The sequence below is a fragment of the Hippocampus comes genome, unplaced genomic scaffold (genome assembly GCF_001891065.2).
Source record: "Hippocampus comes isolate QL1 unplaced genomic scaffold, H_comes_QL1_v1.1 scaffold82, whole genome shotgun sequence".
NCBI classification, from domain to species: domain Eukaryota; kingdom Metazoa; phylum Chordata; class Actinopteri; order Syngnathiformes; family Syngnathidae; genus Hippocampus; species Hippocampus comes.
In genome coordinates, this window is record NW_017805135.1 from 1,603,597 (window position 1) to 1,625,627 (window position 22,031).

The 22,031-nt window shown below is 42.0% G+C and overlaps 1 protein-coding gene across 1 annotated transcript in view; it reads right to left on the bottom strand.

Moving 5' to 3' along the window:
• Positions 1–22,031, bottom strand: part of LOC109513977 (transcription initiation factor TFIID subunit 4) — an 84,086-nt gene that overhangs the window by 10,517 nt on the left and 51,538 nt on the right. Inside the window, exon 14 of the mRNA XM_019866751.1 lies at positions 19,547–19,669. Coding sequence (XP_019722310.1) covers positions 19,547–19,669 — 123 coding nt within the window. The remainder of the gene's footprint in view (positions 1–19,546; positions 19,670–22,031) is intronic.

Below are 22,031 nucleotides of genomic sequence, written 5' to 3' on the forward strand. Positions count from 1 at the left end.
CTCTCTCTCTCTCTCTCTCTCTCTCTCTCTCTCTCTCTCTCGCCTTGCCCTCCCCGCCTCCCTCTTTGCCAAACGCCCACAGACACGCTGGATGAGGCCATTTTGAAAGAGTTAACAGATGTCGGCTGATTGGCCCCGGGCACTCCAACATTGCCAGGGTGATGTATTTGATGTGGAGTTTATTCAGCTCTAATAAATGTATCAAGAATTATAATAATAATTCACAGATGTACATGAGCAGATTATAAGACAGAGCACCTCTTTGAAGCAAACGAGCCAAGATGCCAAGATTAACACAACCCAAAACGGGGGGGGAAAGGGTATGAAAAGGTTCGGTCCACCCGTCATCACCAAGAGGTTCGAATGGACAAAAGGCCTCTGTTTGCCTTGACGTGCTCCCCTTCTATGGAATGACCGGTGCTGTCCAAACACAGAGGAAAAAGTCAAGGACGCTGAGTCCATTTTGATGTTAAAATGCAATGTAGGTCAAGATATGGTATGACAGATGGATGCTTCTTTTCCCCGTAATATCAAATATTTGACTTGGAATGATACACTGATAGTCAAAAACATTTTGAGAATCACACACACAAAACAATACAAAACTGCATAATTTGCCACGTCACAACAATTGTGGGTACCCTTGTGTTCAAGAAAACCCCCCCAATACTCAATGCAATAACTTCAAACTGATGAGACATAAATTTGTCAAAATGCATATTGACAGTAGTCTCGAATATGTGCAAGACACAATAAAATCTCAAGACCTTCTGTTTACACCGAGCAGTACAGTCTGGGTCAGTCGTCATTTTTTTCGTTTGTTTTTTTGCATTTTTTTTTTTGCAACACTCTGATGTTGCTGACCTGTCGTGTCCTGTTTTCATAAAGTGGGACTGTTCAGTTCCATTTGATTGTCATTTTTAGGATTTTTTTTATTTTAAATGTTTCCAAAATATCACATAGTGTCCTGTTTTCATCCGTAATATGGTTTGGTATGCATTTTATGGCATTTCCATTGTAAAGGGTCCCAAAATGTCTGCATGGCGGTGTACCGTGTTGTGGATCTGACACTCTGGTGCAGGATGCAGAAAAATAGCCCCATCGATCAGTCTTATTTTCTTTTTCTGCTTCAGTTCTTGCTTCAGTTAACAGAGTTTCCGTGACTTGCAAAAAGTGTTCAAAAGGACCTGATTAGTCTTGGGATTTCATTGTACCCTGCACAGATTTAAGTCACCCCGGTGCTGGATGTATAAGAATAGCTTTCAAACGCCACAGTTTTTTTTTCTTGCATAAAACTGGCAAAACTTGCCAAAAAGCTCAAGGATGATGAGATAAGCATTTGATTTCATTGTGGCCTGCGCAGCTTCAAGACAGCTATATGCCAGCATCCTGCTTTGTCATCTTGTGGTCTACAAAAAGAAATGTTGAAGGGATTTGAGTGAATTACTTCCACAACAAACTACTTGTATTTATTCCACAAGTAAAGGGATAGCACATGTTTGCAAAGGGCCGCTCCCAGATCGCGTTTATAGGGTAGAAAGCACAAAAACAGCTTGAGAGCTCTATGGCGATGCATAGCAACCACACTGAATTTCAGTCAAGGAGAAAGAAGGCAAAAAAAACCAAAAAAAAAAAAAACACCTTATTACTTCTAACTCCTGCAAGCCATTTTGGTCTCCAAAGGTTTTGGAGCGCCGCAGGCCATGTGTCTGCAGTGTTTCGGGAAATGACTTGCCTTCGCACGAACACTACTGTGTTCTGCAGCGCTGCTGCCCCCCAGCATCCCCCGCTCAATTTCTGCTTAACCCCTTCCTTCCTTGCCTTGCACTGACTCACTGCTACAGAGCCGCTGTCACATTGTGGAGGAGTGTGTGTGCGTGCGTGTGCGTGCACGTGTGGGGTGAAGCGGACCAGCTTTTTTTTTTGCCAGCTAGCACATTAGCTCCTCGTCTTAGTCGGCCACTTGAGCGTGTGATGGCGTTTGACAAAGGTGGCGGTGAATAGAAGGAAGGAGGGTGTAGTGGGCTCGGGGAGGAAGAAAGACGCAGTTCCACTCTGGCTCCCACAATGCAGCAGTGTGTATCAACGGCGGATTAAATCTGCAAACTCGTTGACACAACACATAATTAAAACATCTTCGCTCCGGGTCAGGAATTTTCTAATTAGCGGTGTACTGACAAAGCTGCAATTCCATCGCCCTGAGTTTCAAAGTCCACAGGTTAGCGCTAAGATGAAAGGCCCGGCCCGGGGGCGCTCACTCTCCTGCGGGTTCGGAAAGGGGGAGCGGCGCACATACACAATTCCTCAGAAGACAGTCACGAGGTCACCACAGCTAAACACCCGGAACCTGCCTTCCAAACAAAAGCAAACTTCCCCTGCCTGGAAACACTTTTTAAAACCCCTCTGAGCCACTTTAAGGCTTAATTAGCTGTTATTTAGCACAGCGGCTTGCTAACATTGATGCTCACATATTGGTTATCGTGGCGGCGTGTTAGCGCTAGCACAGAGCATTACACATAACAATACCTGGGGTTAGTCTCGAGATTTTATTGTAACCCTGCAGAGATTTAAGACCCGCTGTGCCGGATGTAGCAAAGCAGCCCCAGAGGCTGATGTTCTGTTCTTAGCCATACTTGTTTTTGATTTCAACCTGCGGATTGAGACCAAGCTTTCAAGACACCTTGTGACTAAATCCAGCAAAATAACCCCGTCTGCAAGGGTTCTTTTCAGAGACTGATACAATACAACGCGATACATCTGATTTATATATCTTGTGTGACTTGATAGTCTTCAGATTTCATTGTACGCTGTGTGGATTCAAAATGACGTGCAGGATGCAGCAACGCATCACGAGTGTCCCATGTTTTATTCTTAGGAATTCTTAGTTATTTTTAGCTGCATGTTTGGGGTATTTATCCTGTTGAAGGATCCACAACCTGGAGCTGAGACCAAGGTTATGAGGCAACCTAATGCCAGATACAGAAACATAGAAAAACTGTCCTCCACTGTTCTTTTCACAGGACTAGTAGGACTTGCCAAAAAGCTGCGGAATGCTTTAATATCTTGAGATTTCATTGTAAGACAGCACAGTTTCAAGTCACAAAAGCAGGAGTCTTATCCTATCTCATCTTAAAGCAGCCTCACAGCTCAACAATTTGTTCTCAGCCACTCTTGGGTGTTTTTAATTGTACGTTTTTGGTCTTTATTCTTTTGGAAAAGGTTGTGACCTACGGGTGAGGGGCTTCATAGTCTCTTCATTGTGCCCTGCACATATTCGAGACACTCTACTCTGTCTGAAAATACGGTGCTAAATTGGTACCTTTAAGGGTCCATTGGCTTGCCACTGATACAACGCCCTCAAGGGTACATATTGGGACCCTTACGATGTGTACTGTTAGTAGGCAAATATGCACCATGGGGTACTTATAATGTGTACCTTAGGGTACAGTATGTGTACTCTTTCTAGGCAAATAGGTACCTTTTGGTACTCTATCAGGCTAATAACGACCCTGCCAACACACAACAGGTGTCGCATTTCATTCCAGAATGCCTTGATTTGGACTGAGATTTCACTGTAACTCAGCACTGGTTCATAAAACCGTGTGCCGAATGCAGCTAAGCAGCCTCAGAGTCTGATGTTTTGTTCCTAGAAGTACTTGGGTATACGCAGCACCACAAATAACAGTCGCAAAAAAATAAAAGTTACTCCCGAGTAGCTAATGGCTTTCCGAGCTGGACGATTAACACGGGCCAAGTATCGCAAGTACAACTTTTTTTGCCCACATTAAATATTCAAAGCGTTTCATATAGAAAATGAACCCAATTAAAGAGTTATAAAACAGGAGAAGCATAATGAGTCTCAAGTCGGAACACTCGTCTTCAGAAGCGCTTTGGCTAATGAGCCCGTGTTGGTTTTGCGCATGCCGCCGCGCGTCCAATGGCGCACCGTCACTTTTTAATTTTTAATTCAAGTTGAATGAGAGGGTGGCGACTCAGTTAATAGTGGCGGGATGGTGTTGTTGAGGCTGGCCGTCCGCCCCTTTGATGTCTTTCGAGACAAATGCTCCAACGACTAGTTAGCCATCAGAAAGGTAGCAAGCGGAAATGACCAAGCGCGTCCAAAAATGGTCTCATTAGCGGAGACGGTATGCTAGCATGAGGCAGAGAGGTGATGAAGTGAAAAGGGACTGCGCAGACACGCCGCGGTAGATATGAAGATGGTGGATGGGAGACCTTGATCTCTTATCAGCATAAATGGGGCCATATTTCACATTGTTTGGCCTTCACAGGACTCGCATTCTACAGCGATGTCGCGAGTGCCCGAACTGACTGTGCAAGAGCAGCTCTGATTATGTTACAAAGCTTTGTGTATGTGTTATAATTTGAATACAATATTTTTTAAAAATGCTTACTAAAAATGTTTGAAATAAGTAAGGAAGGAATTTATTTTTATTAGCTTTTTGGATATGCAATTTGATTATATGAATTATAATTAAATATAAAAAAAATTAATTCAGTCATAAGAAAAAGAAAATGAAGGGTACCCAATGTTGTTCCCCAAAATAAAAAATATTACATAAATCTATTTATTTATGTATTATTTATTCTTTTTTTTTTATTAATTATTATTTTTATTCACTAAAATGTATCCAGGAAATTTTGTTTAATAAAGAAAAAATAGGGAATTGGTTTGTTGATTATTATTTATTGTTTTCAAATACATTTAACATATTCTTTAATAATATGAAGGTAGGAAAAGAGATTTTTTTTAAATGTCACATTTGGTATTTCAGCTCAGTTCCCATGAATAAAGAAGATGCCTTCATTTTCCTATTTTTTGATAGATGGCAGACACTGGAAGGTGGTGATCCTTGATCTTAAATTGATATAAACTGGGCCATTTTTGATATTGTGTCGCTTTTAAAGGGCTCGCGATGTACGCCACCACAGCTGGTCCCCGCGCACCTGATGTGACTTGACTGCCTGAACAAGAACGGCTCTGATTAAATTCCGATGCCCTACCGAGGGAACCGGAAGAGTCGTGGAGTCATGTTTAATATAGCTGGCCCAGAAAGATGAACCGACATTGTGATGGAATATTTGTGGGTTCGTTCCAACGTTTGTGACCCCCAGTGACACGGTGTTTTATCTGGCACGCCGCTAGGGCAAGAGGCGGCGCTGGTTTTTCAGAGATAAACTAGCTTCAGACAAAAGATCCCGGCTGATTTGACATTTAGTACATTTGGTGTCATTATCGTTCAAAAGGAATTTTGGGTGGGATCGTTGTAACTTTTTGACTTTGTTAAATTGTACTTTTTGACACAAGCGTCTGCTCGATGAGTTTGCGCCACTGCGAAAAGCATCTGGGAATCTCCACTCAGTCCTTTGAGTTTGGAGTTTGCAAGTTGTCGCTACCAAGCCCGACTTCTTACTAGGGGACTGAGTTTTTCATGTCGGTACGGCGAGAAACTGCAAAAAACGCGATGCAAGTAATGCATCAGTCGATAGGTGAAACTCTACAGTGTCTCTTACACATTTTTATCGATTAGCATGCTATTTGCTTTTGTCATTTCTATGTGTGTGCTGCAGCAGCAAAGACTGTGAAGTTTAATACCAGAGTGATAGGGAAGTAGATTAGAATTTTACACTGTCTTTTGCACCCCCCCCAAAAAAAAAGAAAAAAGTTTAATGTAGTTTTATTTACTATTAATTCAAATGAATATTTTTAATTTGTTTTAATTGATTGATATGAATTAGAAATAACTAAAAATGTAACCATTTAGTGAAAAAAAATACTTGACAATATTTGAATAAATCATCCAAATGTAACTTGTAACAAAGGTCAGCTAAGATTTGTAGGTGTCCAGCTTTTCAAAAAATAAAAAGGTTCAATGTGATTTATTCCACTTGCTTATTATTTCTTTAAATCCAATTTTTTCATCATTATTATTATTATTATTATTATTATTATTATTTACTTTTTATGTTTATTTATATAAATCCTAAAAGATAACTTAATTTAAAAATAATTATATATATATTCATACACACACACACACACACACACACACACACACACACACACACACACACACACACACACACACACACACACTCTTTTGAATTTTCCCACACATTTGGATAAGAACATGGGTGCACTGTCCCTGTTGGTATCTTGTCCGTGCTGAGTCACTTCAAAACTTGGGAGAAAGCTGCAAGGCTAATACCAGCCCAAAGGGTGGGTACATAAGCCTACAGTATGTACCTTAAGGCAGCGGTCCCCAACCGCCGGTCCGCGGACCGGTACCGGTCCGCAGGGCATTTGGTACCGGGCCGCACAGAAATAACTTGCCTTATTTCCGTTTTATTTATTTCGGAATACGAAAGATGTTTTATTTTGAAAAATTACCGGATTCTCTGTTACATCCGTCTGTGTCACGCTTGACTCACGTCAAACTACACTTCTCGGTCACGTGACCGACGACGCTCAAAAACAAAATGCTGAAGCCCGCAAAATGAGTAAAAAAGCTGCTTGGAGATCGCAAATGACGGCGGCCTTAAAAGTTACGTTCGAAACAACTGGATCAAAGTTATGTCTGAATACTCTGAGATCGCCACAATAGCACTGTTGCTATTTCCGACATCCTACCTGTGTGAGGTGGGGAGTTTCTGCAGCAACAGCGACTAAAACAAAATTACGAAGTAGACTGGACATAAACCACACACTTGAGGTGTCATTGTCTCCTATTACTCCGAGATGGGACTGTCTGATTGCAGAAAATCAAGCTCGGGGCTGTGGTGAGTCGTCATTTTCATGCACTTTGAATTTGCGTTGTATCGTATTTTGAAGGCATTAAACATTACCAGAGCGATAAGAGTGTTGCGACCAGATTAGACGCTCCTTGTGTTTATTATTATATTTCGAAAACACCACAGTTTTCATGCAGCTCATACCATATTATTTTGTTGTATTAATCCGCCACACCTTAAATGCCGGTCCCTGAAAATATTGTCTGACTTAAACCGGTCCGTGGGGCAAAAAAGGTTGGGGACCCCTGCCTTAAGGGACATGAAAAGAACCTGCTGCCCACTACTTCTGATCATGTGGATTTCTCCACACTCACACACATGAAGAGCCATTCAAGTGGATGCTAATAAATTACTTGTGAGTGGCGAATGTCCTCCCGGTGAACTGTTAAGACAAAACAGAAGTGCTTCGTGTCAGGATTTAGATTCCATCGATGCAAGAATTTAGCGCAAGCCTTACGGTTTTCCATCTCTCTGGAACGCCCGTTCCGTCCTGCCGTCCCCATACCACAGGCCCAGAGGGCTTCCATCCTACCTGCACAGGATTTTGGCAACCGTGCATCATTTTCGAGGCGGTTGTGCGCGCCTGTGTATAAAAGGCTTATCTACATATTGACTCGTTTTAAATCCACACCCTGTCTGCTACAATAATTACACTTTGTACATGAAGTCTATTCCTTCCTACACCTGAGGCGGGTGACGCCACAGGGGAGTTGCCCAGCGGCAGCCCGGTAAACACACCTCCGGCATGCCTAGTATCCAAATAGCTCAGGAACACACCCTTGGCCATTTGCGATGCAATGAAGGCTTCCTGTTTTGGGGCTGCTAAGTGAACAGTGAGCGCCCCCACATGGCCTGTCTTGGTGCAAAGTTAGCATCCAGCCAACCATTTTCTATAGTGCTTTTCCTCATTTGGGTCGTGAGTGGACTTTGGGCGAGAGGTGGGGTACACCCAGGACTGGTCGCCAACCAATCACACAGCACATCTAGAACAAATCACTATTCGCACTTGCATTCACACATAAAGACAGTTTAGAGTCCCTCAGTGAACCTAACCTAAACCAGTGTGGATATGGATATCATCAACCACAACGGATGTGTCTAATTCCTGGGTCCATTTTGACTTGAGCATTTTTCCAACCAATGACAAGAAGCCACATCCAACAATTCCCAACTACTCTGCCGAAGTTCTATCAGTGGTTCATTAGTCCAGCAAATCCATAATTGATGACATCAAATAAAATATACATGTGATCATGAATCAAGATGATCAGAATGAGAATGAGAGACACAGACATGATCCTTCTTGGAATCGGTTTATTTTTATTCTTCTCACGAATTACCTCAACATGCCCGAAAACCCACAAATTTTGCCAGATGGGTGTACCCTGGTGAAAATAAATGTGCAAGGGGCCCCAACATGACCCACCCCAAAAACTCACTCAGAAAGTAAAATAGGAAAAAAGAAAAGAAAAAAGGACATTTCTATGACAAAAGGACACATGAAAGAGTCTCAAGAACCCATGCAAAGATTGAACGGGAAGTCGGTCATTTCATTTTGAAGCAATCTTTTTAGGAAAATTCCAAACACTCATGAATCCCTTGTAGGAATTCACCCAAACGAGCAACAAACAAAAGGAGGTATCACCTGACCAATTTTACTGATTGTTATGAAATTGGGCAGACAGGTTGATCATGACAGGACGCATTTACACATCTCAGGAACCCATGCCTCAAAAGAAAATAAGAAGTCAGCCATTTTGCTTTGAAGCAGCCATTTAGGTCTGAAGCGGAAAATTCCAGTTCTTCCAATTCTTAAATTGGTACAATCCTACTAGTTAACTTGCCGAAATAAGCCCAAATCAGGAGTAGGTATCCTAAACAAACAATTTTCTGGGATATGTTCTCTGTTTATTTATAAAATACATATTTTATATAGACCACATAAATGAATAATAAATATTAAATATCACTTTGCAGCGGAAACGAAACTACAGTGACGAGGGAAATCTAAGAATAGATGGAATACAGATGGAAATGATCTTCCTCCAAAATCTGCAGCAGGCATCTCTTCATGTCTTTTGATAGTCATGCATGTACACATTGCCAATAAGCTTAAAAAGTTGAATAATAATAATAATAATCATCCATGATATAAACAATATATATCATACGACAGATGGTTTATATCAAACCGACGACATATATCCTTACATCACACAACTCTACAAGGTCCAATGGCAAAGTTGAACAGGAACTGAAAGTTAAATGATTGTTTTGAAGCCATCTTGGTTTAATTTGAGGGCCCACTGGAAAGCAAGACTGCCCTTTTACAACGTTGCTAACAAGTTAATGCTAAGTGGCAGACCTCCAAAAACAATCCAACTGTCTTCCTCTCTTAAAACCGATAACATTCTCAATGGTGTCTGTATTCTGCTGAGATTATTTGTCAAAAAAAAAAAAAAAAAAGAAAGAAAGAAAAAGAACGCCTGACTTTCACAGTTAATTGGCCTCCCTAATTAGCACAGGATGTCGAATTCCCACATCAGAGTCTCTGTGCTAAATGATGGAGCGTTAGTGAGCGGATGCCATCCCTTTCTCCTCGCCTCCTCTGTATAGAAGAGCAGGAGACGCGGTGTACGTTACGCTCTCGACGACAGATTTGTCGTCTTAATTAGGCAAACGGCAAACAAGCGCAGGGGCTTAATGAGCCACGTCGTTGTCAAACAGCTGGCCGATGATATTTGTCGACATGCATGCCATGTTCACGATTTTGGGGGAGGATCTGTGGGGGTTGTGAAGGGGTCAAGGAGGCTAGTGCACTGAAAATATTTGCTGAAAAAGCTAAATAAGAAAGACAGGAAAAGCGCCTCGGAAGTAAAAAATGTTACACACACATTGCAGTCCCTGTGGTAGGCTGAGCTACGATGCTAGAACATGATTAAGGTACTTAGGCATTTTTCATGTGTGGGGAGAAACTGTCGTTTATTTATTTTCTTCAATTTATTACGACTAATAGTAATAGTAGTAGTAGTAGTAATAGCAGTAGTGGTAGTTCAAGTATTAATATTATAGCAATGGTACTAGTCGTAAAAGTACATGTTTTAATTTTATGAGTAGTTTTAGTATCATTATGGTTGTTATTATTATTATTATTAGGAGTAGTTTTATTGTTAGTAGTAGTAGTAGTAGCAGCAGCAGTTATAGTAATAGGACGAGTGGGTACCTTTTTAGTATTAGAAATATTAGTAATTTTATTATTATTATTACCATCATCATCATCATCAATATACGGCAGCAGCATTCTTATATTTTTCGTCGAAATAGTCATATTTATCTACATTTGACAATGATATAATTTGTCATGGTTATTACTATTACTATGGTTACTATTATAAGGTGTAACGAAGGCAAAAACAAAGAGGCCTTGATGCTTAATGTGGTGCAAGGCAATCTTAAATTACCATTAAAAAGTACTGTTACAATTACTGTAATTTACTATTTAAAATGTCACTGTTAAAGGAGTGAATGAGGACATGGACCTGGTGGAAAATGTGGTTGCAGGCCTTCTCAGTTAACAATGGGCGAAAACAATACGAGAATCATAACAAAAGAACTGTTGAAAAGTGAGTTTCTTTTTTTTCTAGCCAAGATGATCATTTATAACTTTTTTTTGTCTAAATTGGTCAAAAGCAGTGAAAAGCTAGGGAGAGAAGGAAAGGGGGTGGGGCGAGAGAAAAAAAAATTAAGCTGAGACGAAAAGTGCGACTTGGATTTAATATTTTATAATTGCCAAGGGACATTCTGAGATCAATGAATTTTTTTTTTTTTTTTTGCCCGGGACGCACATCAGAAAGAGATGTACTTCAGTCTTTTTTTAGGGGAACATTGCTCTATTTAATTCCAGCATGAGCGTGTGTGTGATGCATGTGAAATATGCCTGGCGTGGCCCCCACGTGGCTCCCCAGGCACGGCTGCGGGCACACATTACCACTTTTAATGGGGCCGCCACCAGAAGAGGCGAGGCAGCCAATAACCCGGGCCTCTCTAATGGACCGCCTTGTTTGTTCTCGGCCACCATTTTTTGCAAGCTAATTTTAGATGGTGTTTTTCTTTTCATGTTGCGAGAAAGCGGACAAAAAAAAAAAAAAAATCACAACAGCGTGTGTGAGCGAGAGGACAACGCAATGAACATTTAAAAAGAACAAAGGCAACCAACAATGTAACGCAATGAGTTGCCTGTGTTTTTATGGCACATACCAACCGTATAGTATAAGGACCCCTACGACCATGTTTCCCAGGCAAAAAGAGGGGCACACAGAGGTTATACTTCAATTATAATTATATATGTTAAGCAGTAGTAGTAGTCGTAAAAGTATATTGTAAATACTATTCTCATTGTTAGTATTATTATTATTAGCAGTAATAGTATCATTATTTTAGGTTGTCAATAAATAACGGTGATAAATGCTAACATGCTCACAATTTGCATGCTAGCATAGCACCCTGAATAAGTGCTAAGTCAAAGGGATTTTAGGCCTTTCTCTGTATTCAGATACTACTTCTAATTGGAATTGATTAGATGCTAACATGCTAGCCGTTGGCACGCATAGCATATAATAAGATCGCACCATGAACAAACGAAGTGCGAGGGAATAATGATTTTACAGTGCATCCACAAAGTATTCACTGTGTTTCACTTTTTCCACACTTTGTTCCAGACTAGTCCTAAAATGAAATAAATTACTTTTTCTCCGCTCTAATTGTTACATACAATGGCCCATGATGACAATGTGAAAAGTTTTTTTTTATGGTTTTATTTTTTGCAAATATATTTTAAAAAACGGACATGTTCATGTACATAGGTTTTTACAGCCTTTGCTTAATCCTTTGTTAATGCACCTTTGGCAGTACAGCCTTAATTAAGTCTTTTCAAATATGATAGCAGGCCACTGTGCTCATTGGAAGCTTCAAACTGAATTCCATTTTTTTTTTACCCAAATTTTAGCTTGATGACTTGGCTGTTCATTTCTGGTGAATTATTGCTCAAGAAAAAAAAAGAGCATGCTAAAATGTTATGTACTAGCATTCGTTATGCTCAAAAAAATGGCAAGATTCTGAATAATCAAATCACTAAAGCAGCTATTGTAGAAATGGATATTGTTGATATATTTAGGTGCAAGATATTTGACAAAATGCTTATATGCTTGCCATTTTTCCAACAAAAGTAATAACAGGGGTTGAAGTGATGTCTATAGAGACTTGGCACTTTAATTGGCGTTGTGTTGACAACTTCATGAGCAGCGCCTTTGCTTTGGTGCCGTTCCACCACATTCTCACGTAGTCAGAAATTGGAAGGTTTTGGTATTTGTCCCGTCCCCCCCAGGAACAGTTGTCTCCCGCAATAGGCGTAGGCCGGGACGAGTGGGTCTGTGTTTCCCTGGCCGGCAGACTGCAGCTCGAGAGCCCAGCCTCCATCAGCACGCCTCCGTAGTGGCTCGGCGGACGGATTCATTCTCTGAGAAATTTAATTATATCAAGATTAACAAGGGAGGTAATTAATTTCTTTAAGATTGGTATCTTTTTCAAGCGCCCCAGGCTTAACTTTGTTGTCAAAACTGTATAGTTAACCATTATTGCAGGGCCACGAAGTGAGCGAGCGGCATTAATATGGATGTATAGAAGTGTCTTATCTAAAGAGGACCATTACACTGTAAGTGCCAATATGTACATTTATGGAGACACGTGAATGTACATTCAACAAAATGAATGTCCCAAACTAAGCATTCTAAACTTGGGTGGGTGGTAGACCCTGTGTCTAAAGTTATTGTTCAATTTATCTGATTGTGATGCCTGAAACACATTCCAAGAAAGCTCGGACAGAAGCAAGTTCACCCCGTGTTACATCACCATTCCTTTTCACAACTCAAAAACTAGTTTCGGAACAGAGGTCACTAATTGTTGAAGCTTTGTAGGTGGAATTTTTTTCCCCCATTCTTGCTTGATGTTGGCTATGTGCTGATACCAATCCAATTGGTCCCTTTCCTGTTTGATCAGAAGGACCCCCCATCCATGATTTAAAAAATAAAATAAAATAAAATTGAAATTTGGACTCGCCAGACCACAACACATGTTTCCACTGAGCGTCAGTTCAGAGCTTGGGCCCAGAGGAGCTGGCAGAATTTCTAGGTGTTGATGATGTATTGTTTTTGCTTTGCACGACAGTGTTTTAACTTTACTGAAATTTATATTTGTCGATGTATATAATGTCTATATGAAATAATGTGTTATTAAATATCTATGTCATAAAGCTTTCATTTCATGGGGAATGATAAATTGCGGTGGTGCGGTGATGGTTACCACGTCCACCTCACAGTGCAGAGGTGCAGGGTTCAATTCCGGCTCCGGCCTTCCTGTTATACCGTTCAGTGCTGGATTCTAAGTGTTCTAACCTGTGCTCTGCGGTGCACAGGGAAGTTGGCAAAGGGCAGCGAGTTAACGCTCCTGGCGTCCAGCCAGGCAGGCGGGCCCTGCGAGCATCACGAAAGCTTTCTGTGGGTCTTCACTGCAAACAAGCAATAGTCTTGAGAAGCTGAGTCAAATTAATATCACAATCTTCTTAACTTTATCAAACCGATAGCCAGCCTCTAATTGTAGCCGCTTTTAATCATGTTCAAGAGGAAAAGGAAGGGGGGTGAATTCACGCAGGAATGCCTTGGCTTCATTACAGTCTGATGATACAGTACTGCATGTGCTAAATGCGTGTTGTTTCAATATGCTTTTTTCATAGGAGGAATAACAGGTCTGATGCAGGTAGCAGCATCAGATATTTGTAAAAGTGATTTTCATACATCTTCTATACAGCGTATCCTCACGAGAATCTATCCCAACGGGTTTAACCATGAGGCGAGGTGCACTCACACTCACATTCAGACCTTTGGCCAATCTAAAGAGTAGCAGATTTTAACCCTGAACCTTAAGAGCTGTGAGCCAGATGAGCGAACCACTCAAACCGGAGCCAATATTTGTGTCAATACATCACACTAATAAAGGGTTAAAGCCATCCCTGTACATGAGAGGCGAGTAGGAGGAGTAGAACATTCCAGTTAGGCATGACACCATCAACCAAAGCCCCCAACCCCTGACTGGAGATAAAGACATCGAGGCAGTGGGAGGAGAGACCCACTTAACAACCGTGTTTAACCCCTCTCGCTTTCATTCAACCGGTCCCCTTGACAAAACATCCCGCCCTGGCTGGTCCGAGCACTGTACGCGCGCCCTCCCTCCTTCCCTCCAGCTCCGGAAACTCTGCCGCTCTGTTAGTTTCCTGTTTGTCTGGCAGAAGACCCCAAGAAGAAGAGCTAAAGATGGAGGGACAGTGGCAAGAGGGTGGCGGAAAGCAAGAGAGACACTGCAGAGTTGGGATTGATTTACTTCATTAACCGAGATTACAAGTTTAACTTACAAACCAGAGGTCAAAATTTCTCATTAACAAGGGGGGGACCGTGGAGGGCCTCGGGGGGGCTGGGAGACCACTCTTATAACTGACTACACATTTCAATCTGTCTTTGATGTTCCATGTCTGCCTTTCTAACCCCCTCCATACCACCCATCCCTCCCACTTTTGGCAGCGAGGTTGATTTTAATTGTAGCTATAGAACAGAGCGTGGTTTTGCCTGTAAGCCAGCCTCCACATCTGTAGTGAGTGCAGCTTTAGTGATATTGGGTGCAGTCCATAGCTCGGGGCTCATTTTAATGGTTCCCCCCCTCCACTCCACTCCCCCTTTTCTTCATTGGAGACTCAGATTGTTTTCCACGTGATTCCTGTTAATTTAGCTGGAGGAAAGGGCATCAATTTTCCTTGTGCTTCCCCCCACCACCCTTCTCACTCTATTGCCTCACTCTTTCTGATCTTCGGCCTCAAAGGGAAAAGGTAAAATGCAAGCGATTTGATAGGGCGCCCCACGAAATGCCATTTAAGCCTCAACAAACAAGACCCTCCGTGTTACAAACGGGGGCTGGATGATAAGTCTTAAGTGTATCAAGGATGCATCGACGCTCGTAGCAACAACTAAATGGCTGTGTTGCTTGAGTGGAAGTAACATATCTTGAGACATTTCGTTTCCTTCCATTGTGCATGGTTGCTGTTATTGCGATTGACTTGTGAGAGGAGCAATCATATTAATCACAAGACATGTAAGGGGGTCCCAAACATTTTGGGTTCAGGGACCCCTTACATAAGCCCCCAATTTTTTGTTCCAAAAAATAGAACTTTATTCCTGAAATAATATACTTGTGGGGGGGGGGGGCTGTTTTTCTTCATGCAACTATGTCAAATTTATGGGATGGTATGCCACAAGCATATACTTTCTGAACACACAGGGCATTAGAGACAATTTCCGAACGCACCCCTACATTGACAGCAACAAATAAGTTCCGGTTAGACAAAACTTCCGCTTCTAAAACTCTTTCACCACCACTGACTGACTGCGATAGATGTCAAAAATCCATGTCATCTGGGAGGGATGGAAGTGAAAGAGCTAAAAACAAAAACTTTGTTCTTTTTAGTTTAAAACGGCTTTCCTTAAACTACAATCTCATGTACCATTACGGCCAAAAGCAGAATCCTGGTCGGTTATTACGCCTTTGAGTGCTGTGTGTAGTAAATCCTTGTTGTGTCGGACAACGCAGACTAGCAGCGGCACCAGAGTTACGCCACACAATTGTTTCCATGCCTACACTTCTTTTTCGTCTTCTAGTTTCACACCACCAGGTCCGGTGATGTGTACATTGTGTGTTAGGGACAAGTTACTTAACTCTGTGGATTATTTCTACTCCTTAAATTTACTTTTATTGAGCAAGATGGCTGTTATCATCAATAACTGACAAGAGGAGGGATGAATCAATTATGACATTTACAAGGCACCCATGTCTCTCAATTCTAGTGATTTAATTAATTTCTATGCTTGCATATTAGCGATTTACACCAATTAGCCAATGTTACCAGGAAATGATTTTTGTCAGGAAAAACTCCTGAACAGTATTACATACGTCATCTCTTGGCATCCTATGCCACTTATTGAGATAGCTTTCCCAGCTGACTTTGGGCAATGGGCGAGGGCTGCATCCCGGACGGCCGCCAGTCCATCAGGCAAACAACCATTCACAGCTATAGAAAATAGACAAACATGCATTTTTTTTAAATTGATATGGGAGGAGGTCAGAGTAAAAAGTCCACAGAAGGACAGGAACAACATGCAAAATCGAGATTCAAATTCAGACACTCGGACTGCAAGGCAGATGCATCAACCACATGCCCCAGATTTGGACCTTTGAAGACAGACTTGGAGCAACACCCCGTCGCATTGCATACAAAAGGTACGGTTAACTTTGCGTCGACCCTCAGCTGCCCCTTTGTCACTCCGCTACATCCCTCATTCTTCCTCAAGGTGCTTCACCCTCGACTTTTTATGCCCGACTTCAAAAGCCACCGAGTGCTGATTAGGGGGTTGAGGCTGCAGGATGGTTGACGGGGGGACGACTGAGCGACCCCCAACTGAGATCCACCGCTGGGTTCTGGCAGCTAATCCTCCCTGCGGAGTCCTGTAAGGCCCCCTTTGTTCCGTCCCGGTTTGCAGACACTCACAGTCTTGACTGGGTTTCATCGCCCTCGGCGGTTGCAAAAGTACGCACACTACTTAAGTAGTACAGATGCTTGTGTAAAAAAGACTTTGGTACTGTTTGGTTTGGTACTGATTCAACTACATGTTTTAGGTTTAAAAGTACAAATTGTGAAATGTACTTAAGTAAAATAAGACATTTTACTATCGATTACATACAATACCAAGTTTAATAATTTGGCACAAATAAAACCCAAAGTAGTTTCCCTCTTTGATTAACTTCTGTCGTGTTCGCACTGAGAGTCAAAATTCCCTGGACATGTTATCAAAATAACATGATCCATACCTTTGCTAAGTTTGTGAAGTGAACATTAATGTGCGGGTCAGTACTGAAATATCAAGACTACACCTTCAACACCAGATATTCATGCTCTAAAATTGAATCTAAAATGGAATCAAATCCAAATAATGACGCTTCAGTCATTTGGGGTATATCATTAACAGGAACACGGTGGAAGGTAACTAAATGTGCGTTTCCATGACAGCTGACCACTGAAAGTGGTTTTTTCAGATGAGGAGAGTTCTTAAACACCAAGAGTTGGTTGTTTTTATTTTGGCACAAGACACACGGCATTCACCACAAATTATTCTTGGACCTGACAACAACTCTCGAGAATAAGGCCATGGATAAGGAATATCTTGCTCTCAATCTGGTTCGTGTCACATACAGATATCTGAAAAATCTACTGATGAGCCTTCCAAGCAGGAGAACCTGGGCATTCAAATTAAAATAAGGGAGTGAAACAGCGTCACCTTCATTCCGTCACAGAGGTGAGGAAATGAGCAAACAGGGAGGGACGGGATAGTATTGCGGGAGCAGGATCTCAACTACGCCGTTATCCGCCTTATAATTTAAGCACTGGCATGGCACTGAATGGCTGCCTTTGTCTGGGATTCATGCGGAAAAGCTCAGGATGCGATGTCAGAGGGAAATAATCAGCGTGGGCCCTGTGCAACGTCGGGCTGCCCGCCCGCCTGCCTGCGCTCCTGGCCACGGGAGCAGCCCCCGGCTCATTTCTGTGGAGATGAAATCTATGACAAGCCCCTCAGTGAAGCTAAGAGCAGGCAACAGTCCAGTAACACCCACAGGCCTGCAGGCATCCTGTGACCCCCTTAGAAAAGTCACATTCACTTTGCTCTGGAGAAAGGAAAGAGAACGCCGCTGGCTCTCACAGCCCATGTGAAATGAAGAAATGTGAGGAGGTGAAATCCAAGTGAAAATAAGTTAAGATTCCCCCCTCCTCTTCCTTCTTTGCAAACACTCCAGAGGACTGTGCTTATGCCTCGCTAATTAAACATGAACAGGAAATTTAACAAAACAAAACAAAAAACAAAAAAAAAAAAAAACAATGTATATTCATGTTTATGCTGTATAGCTGCATTTAGGAAAGCAGCTTTCTTTTTTTTCTTTTTTTTTTTGGACTGCAGCAGAAGGTCGCAGGCTGATACCCATCAGGCTAAAACATAGTGAAAGAGCTCGGCACTGCGCTCAAGGAGCAGAAGTAATGCTTTTATTTTATTATTTATGCCTTTTTACTGGCCACATTTACTAAAGCCCGGCATGCTGAGACAACACGGCGGCTCGATACGGGCGGGTTATTTAAATGAACGATTTTGCATTCAAAACTCGGCCTCGTTTGAGTTGAATCAGACATACGGGCAGAATATGTGGAATTTCAAATGTTCCCGCGGACCGCCCGAAGGGAAAACACGACTTTGTGGAGCAGCAGCAGCAGCAACCACGCATGACTTCATATATGACCCGGAATATGACACTCAAGTCTATGCTTTTGTTTATTGCCGCGATGAAAACATCACATAAGGTAATACAGTGAACACTCGCCCATTTGTCAATCTGCAAATCGATCTCACTCACTTGTCACTGGAGTAAAGTGGGGGGAAAAAACGAAATAATTAAGGTGACTTGAATGCCCTTGCATATGGGCAAGGAGAGCCACAGTCACTTTCAATCAATTATCGAACAGGACAAACAGTCAAATACACACATCCAAAATGAAAACACTCACAATGAGCTGAGGCTCACACTGAACTCACCCGCCAACCCGAATGACTCCAGATCCTGATGTCAATTTCTAGGCCAAGCCCCTTAAAGGTACATCAATCAACACACCAATGCTCCAGTATGTATGCATGGCTTTTGGATTGATTATAAAACCATCATTTCGTCATTTTCTCTTTTATTAGGTTTTATACTCTGAAGTTCAAACCGCAACTATACCACAAGCTAGTCACAAAACAGTTGAATATTTTAAACTCATTTTACATCATTATCCATTAAAATCATTTTATGTCATTATCCATAAAATAAATGGCTTACAGTTGATGTGACGGTGAAAAAAATGTGACGGTGCGCCATGTCCATGCATATGCAGCGAAGGCACTCCCTAACTTCCACTAACAACACAGGCTTACCTGAGCACACCTGACATACAAGGCTTTTATCTCAATCGAGCTGTATCCCTTCAATATACTGTACGTCACTGGCATCAATTATTGTCCCACTTTCATATTTAAATTTAGCTTTGGCAGCATCTTGTAGGGTTTCACCAATTAATGAGTTTATTCGTGACCATATTCTGAAAAATGTATTTTTAGGCTCTTTGTGTAAGACCAACAGTAATGACTGTCCATGGCGCCAGGAAAACTATGTCAGAAATGTTCTATGTATAAGTTCCCAATTGAGTCAACCTTCCATTTAAATTCCCATGGAAAAATTCCAACTTTGAAAATTCCCACAATGTCGCACCTCTATGTATTAATGTGAGTGATTTTCCATTTGCTTCATTCTTTAGCATTTTAGCTCTGCGACATCATCACTCGAATGTTCACAGTATCCCTCCAAATTGCTTTAATGTCATCCCTGTATAGCTCATAGGCCCTCGGGGCATAATAAGCATGATGTGCGAGGATTGCTATGATATACGATAATGTGTTAATTCCATGTGTACAGTCCTCAATTCATTTCTTTCTTTTTGTAAGAGAAATGACAAGTTGACATGTAGTTTCGATTTAGGATTTGAAATCGGTTTCGTTCTTACCTCAGTCCCTGATGGGGTGGCACCCGGAGAGTCCACCTTGCGTTTTTTGCGGGGTCCGATTGCCGCTAGTGCCGTGAGGTTAGCGTCCCGCTGCCTCATCTGGGCCAGTTCCTGTTGCTGCATCTAAATTTAAAAAAAATAATAAATTAAAAAAAAACACAGGTCAATATATTTTTAAAAATGAGCATTTTAGATCCATAAAATGTTGGATGAAAATGGCCAAAATTATTAGTTTCAAAACAAAATGGCCTATTTGCTTCCGAGATGCATGGCTTGTTGAGACTACTTATAGGAAACATAAACAGCAAAATACAAGTGGGAAACTGACTGCAAGGGCTGAATTTATTATAATTTTTTTTAAATAGAAGAAATCCATTCATCTTCCAATAGCTTTCATGATTATCCTCGCAGGGCACTGGAGCCTATCCCAGCTGACTTTGTGGCAAGAGGTTGGGTACACTGAGTGAACTGGTCAATGTCAAGGTAAAATATCCAGAATGACTAGTTTCACACCCAAACGGCTGACTTCCTTTGTCTTTTTGAGTATGGCCTCCTGAGGCTTTTTTGTTGTTGTGTCTCTACTCATGATAGACATGCCTGCCAAAATTCATTTGGAGAAGTGAAACTGGCTTCTGGGGCTTATTTTTAAAAATGGCAGAAACATGGATAACATTTCAAGGCCAGAATGCCCAAACAGACTTGTTTCAAACCAAAATGGCAGATTTCCTGTTTCTTTTTCGGGCATGGCTGCTTTTTTGTAGGTCTACCCGTAAAAGTCATGACTACCAAAATGTATATGACTAATCCGGATTCCAGAGCTTTCCACCCCCAATTTTAAACTGCTAGCACAAAACCTTTTGGAAACTGGCAAACTTCTTGTGTTTTTCCGGGCATGGATTCTTGAGAGTTTTTTGTGGGTATATGCATGACAAATTTCATGTGGTTAAAACAAAACTTGCTTTGGGGGCTGAACTTCCCCAAAACATGAAGACTGATGACACGTCTGTGCGCGTGTGCGGTTCCAGTCACATGGTCACCATTGCGGCGAGTGCATTTCGGGGAGGTTTGGGGGATTTGTTGGGGGTCAGGGTGGGGCTGGGGATCTAGCCGCAGGCCTGAGGCGGAGCCCAGCGTGGCTAGAAGCCGGCCTTTCGATTGGTTGGATGTGTGAGGGCCTAAGGCAGTGGCACAGGGAGTGTAGCACGCAAACACACACACACACACACACACACACACACACACACACACACACACACGCCTCTTGTATCTAACTTGGCCACAGCACTGGGGGATGCGTACCCACCAGCCTGCCTGTGTGCCTGCCCGCTGGGGCTGAGGCGAACAGGGACAATCAATGTGCGCTTTCATGTCTCCAATGTTCTTTTATGTTATCTCCCTGCATGTGTTTGGCTGGGCACACGTCATCTGATCAGATCGGGAGGAGCTGGTTGCGCGTGGGGAGGGGTGGGGGGGTTACTTTCAGATGCTGGGGTCCGTGGAAAAGGTTGCTTTGGTGTACAAAGTGGGATCTAAAATGTGCATGCAGCTGCCTGTGATATTTCTCCCTTGGAAGGCCGCCGGCGAGGCCTGGCCTTTAGGGTGTTGCCACTTCGCATTTAGCACAGCGGAACTGTTGAGAAATTCAAACGCACTGACAACACAACGTCAGGGTGGAATAATGGCAGGGCTGAAGAGCAACAGAAAATCGCAAAAAAATTGCTTCTACAAAACAAGTTTTTGCTTAAAAATAAATATACTCTAAAAAACATTTGGGCCGCACAATGGCCTTGTGATTGGCGCGTCTCCTTTGCTGTCATATGTGTTTGAATTGGGTCATGTTTTACCAGTACTTGCGTGAGGTTCGACTGAGCAGAATAAATGGTAGAGAAATGATGGATAAATGCAAAGCAGTATATAACGTAGCCTGAACACTGACATGCGCTAACGCCATTTTTTTTCCCTGCTTGACATTACATCACTATGCAATGCAATGCCTTACAATTTAACATTTCCAAAATGTACCATCTGTGAGGACTATTTTCCACAGAAAACTCGCAATACAAAGAGTTGATGTTAATTTAAGTTTATTATCATAACTAGTGTGTCAACTATAAGAGAAATATCACAACGGTCCTATGTGGGAGGCCATAACTACATGGTGGCCCCCAACAATAATTAGTTTGACACCCCTGCTCAAGAAACAAATTCCCAAACAAAAAGACAAGCAAAACCATTACAGCTTTAACCAAGCACCAACAATTCTCAAAGCTAACCATATTAGCTTCTGCCCCAAACAACACGCAAATCCTTGTTGGCCTGACCTTAAAGAATCCCACCGCTAAATGGTTGAGAGAGAAAGAGAGAGAGTCACAGAGAGACAGAGCGAAATACAGAGAGAGATTGAGAGACAGAGAGAATGAAAGTCAGAGAGAGAGAGAGAGAGAGAGAGAGAGAGAGAGAGAGAGAGAGGGAGAGAGAGCTAGAG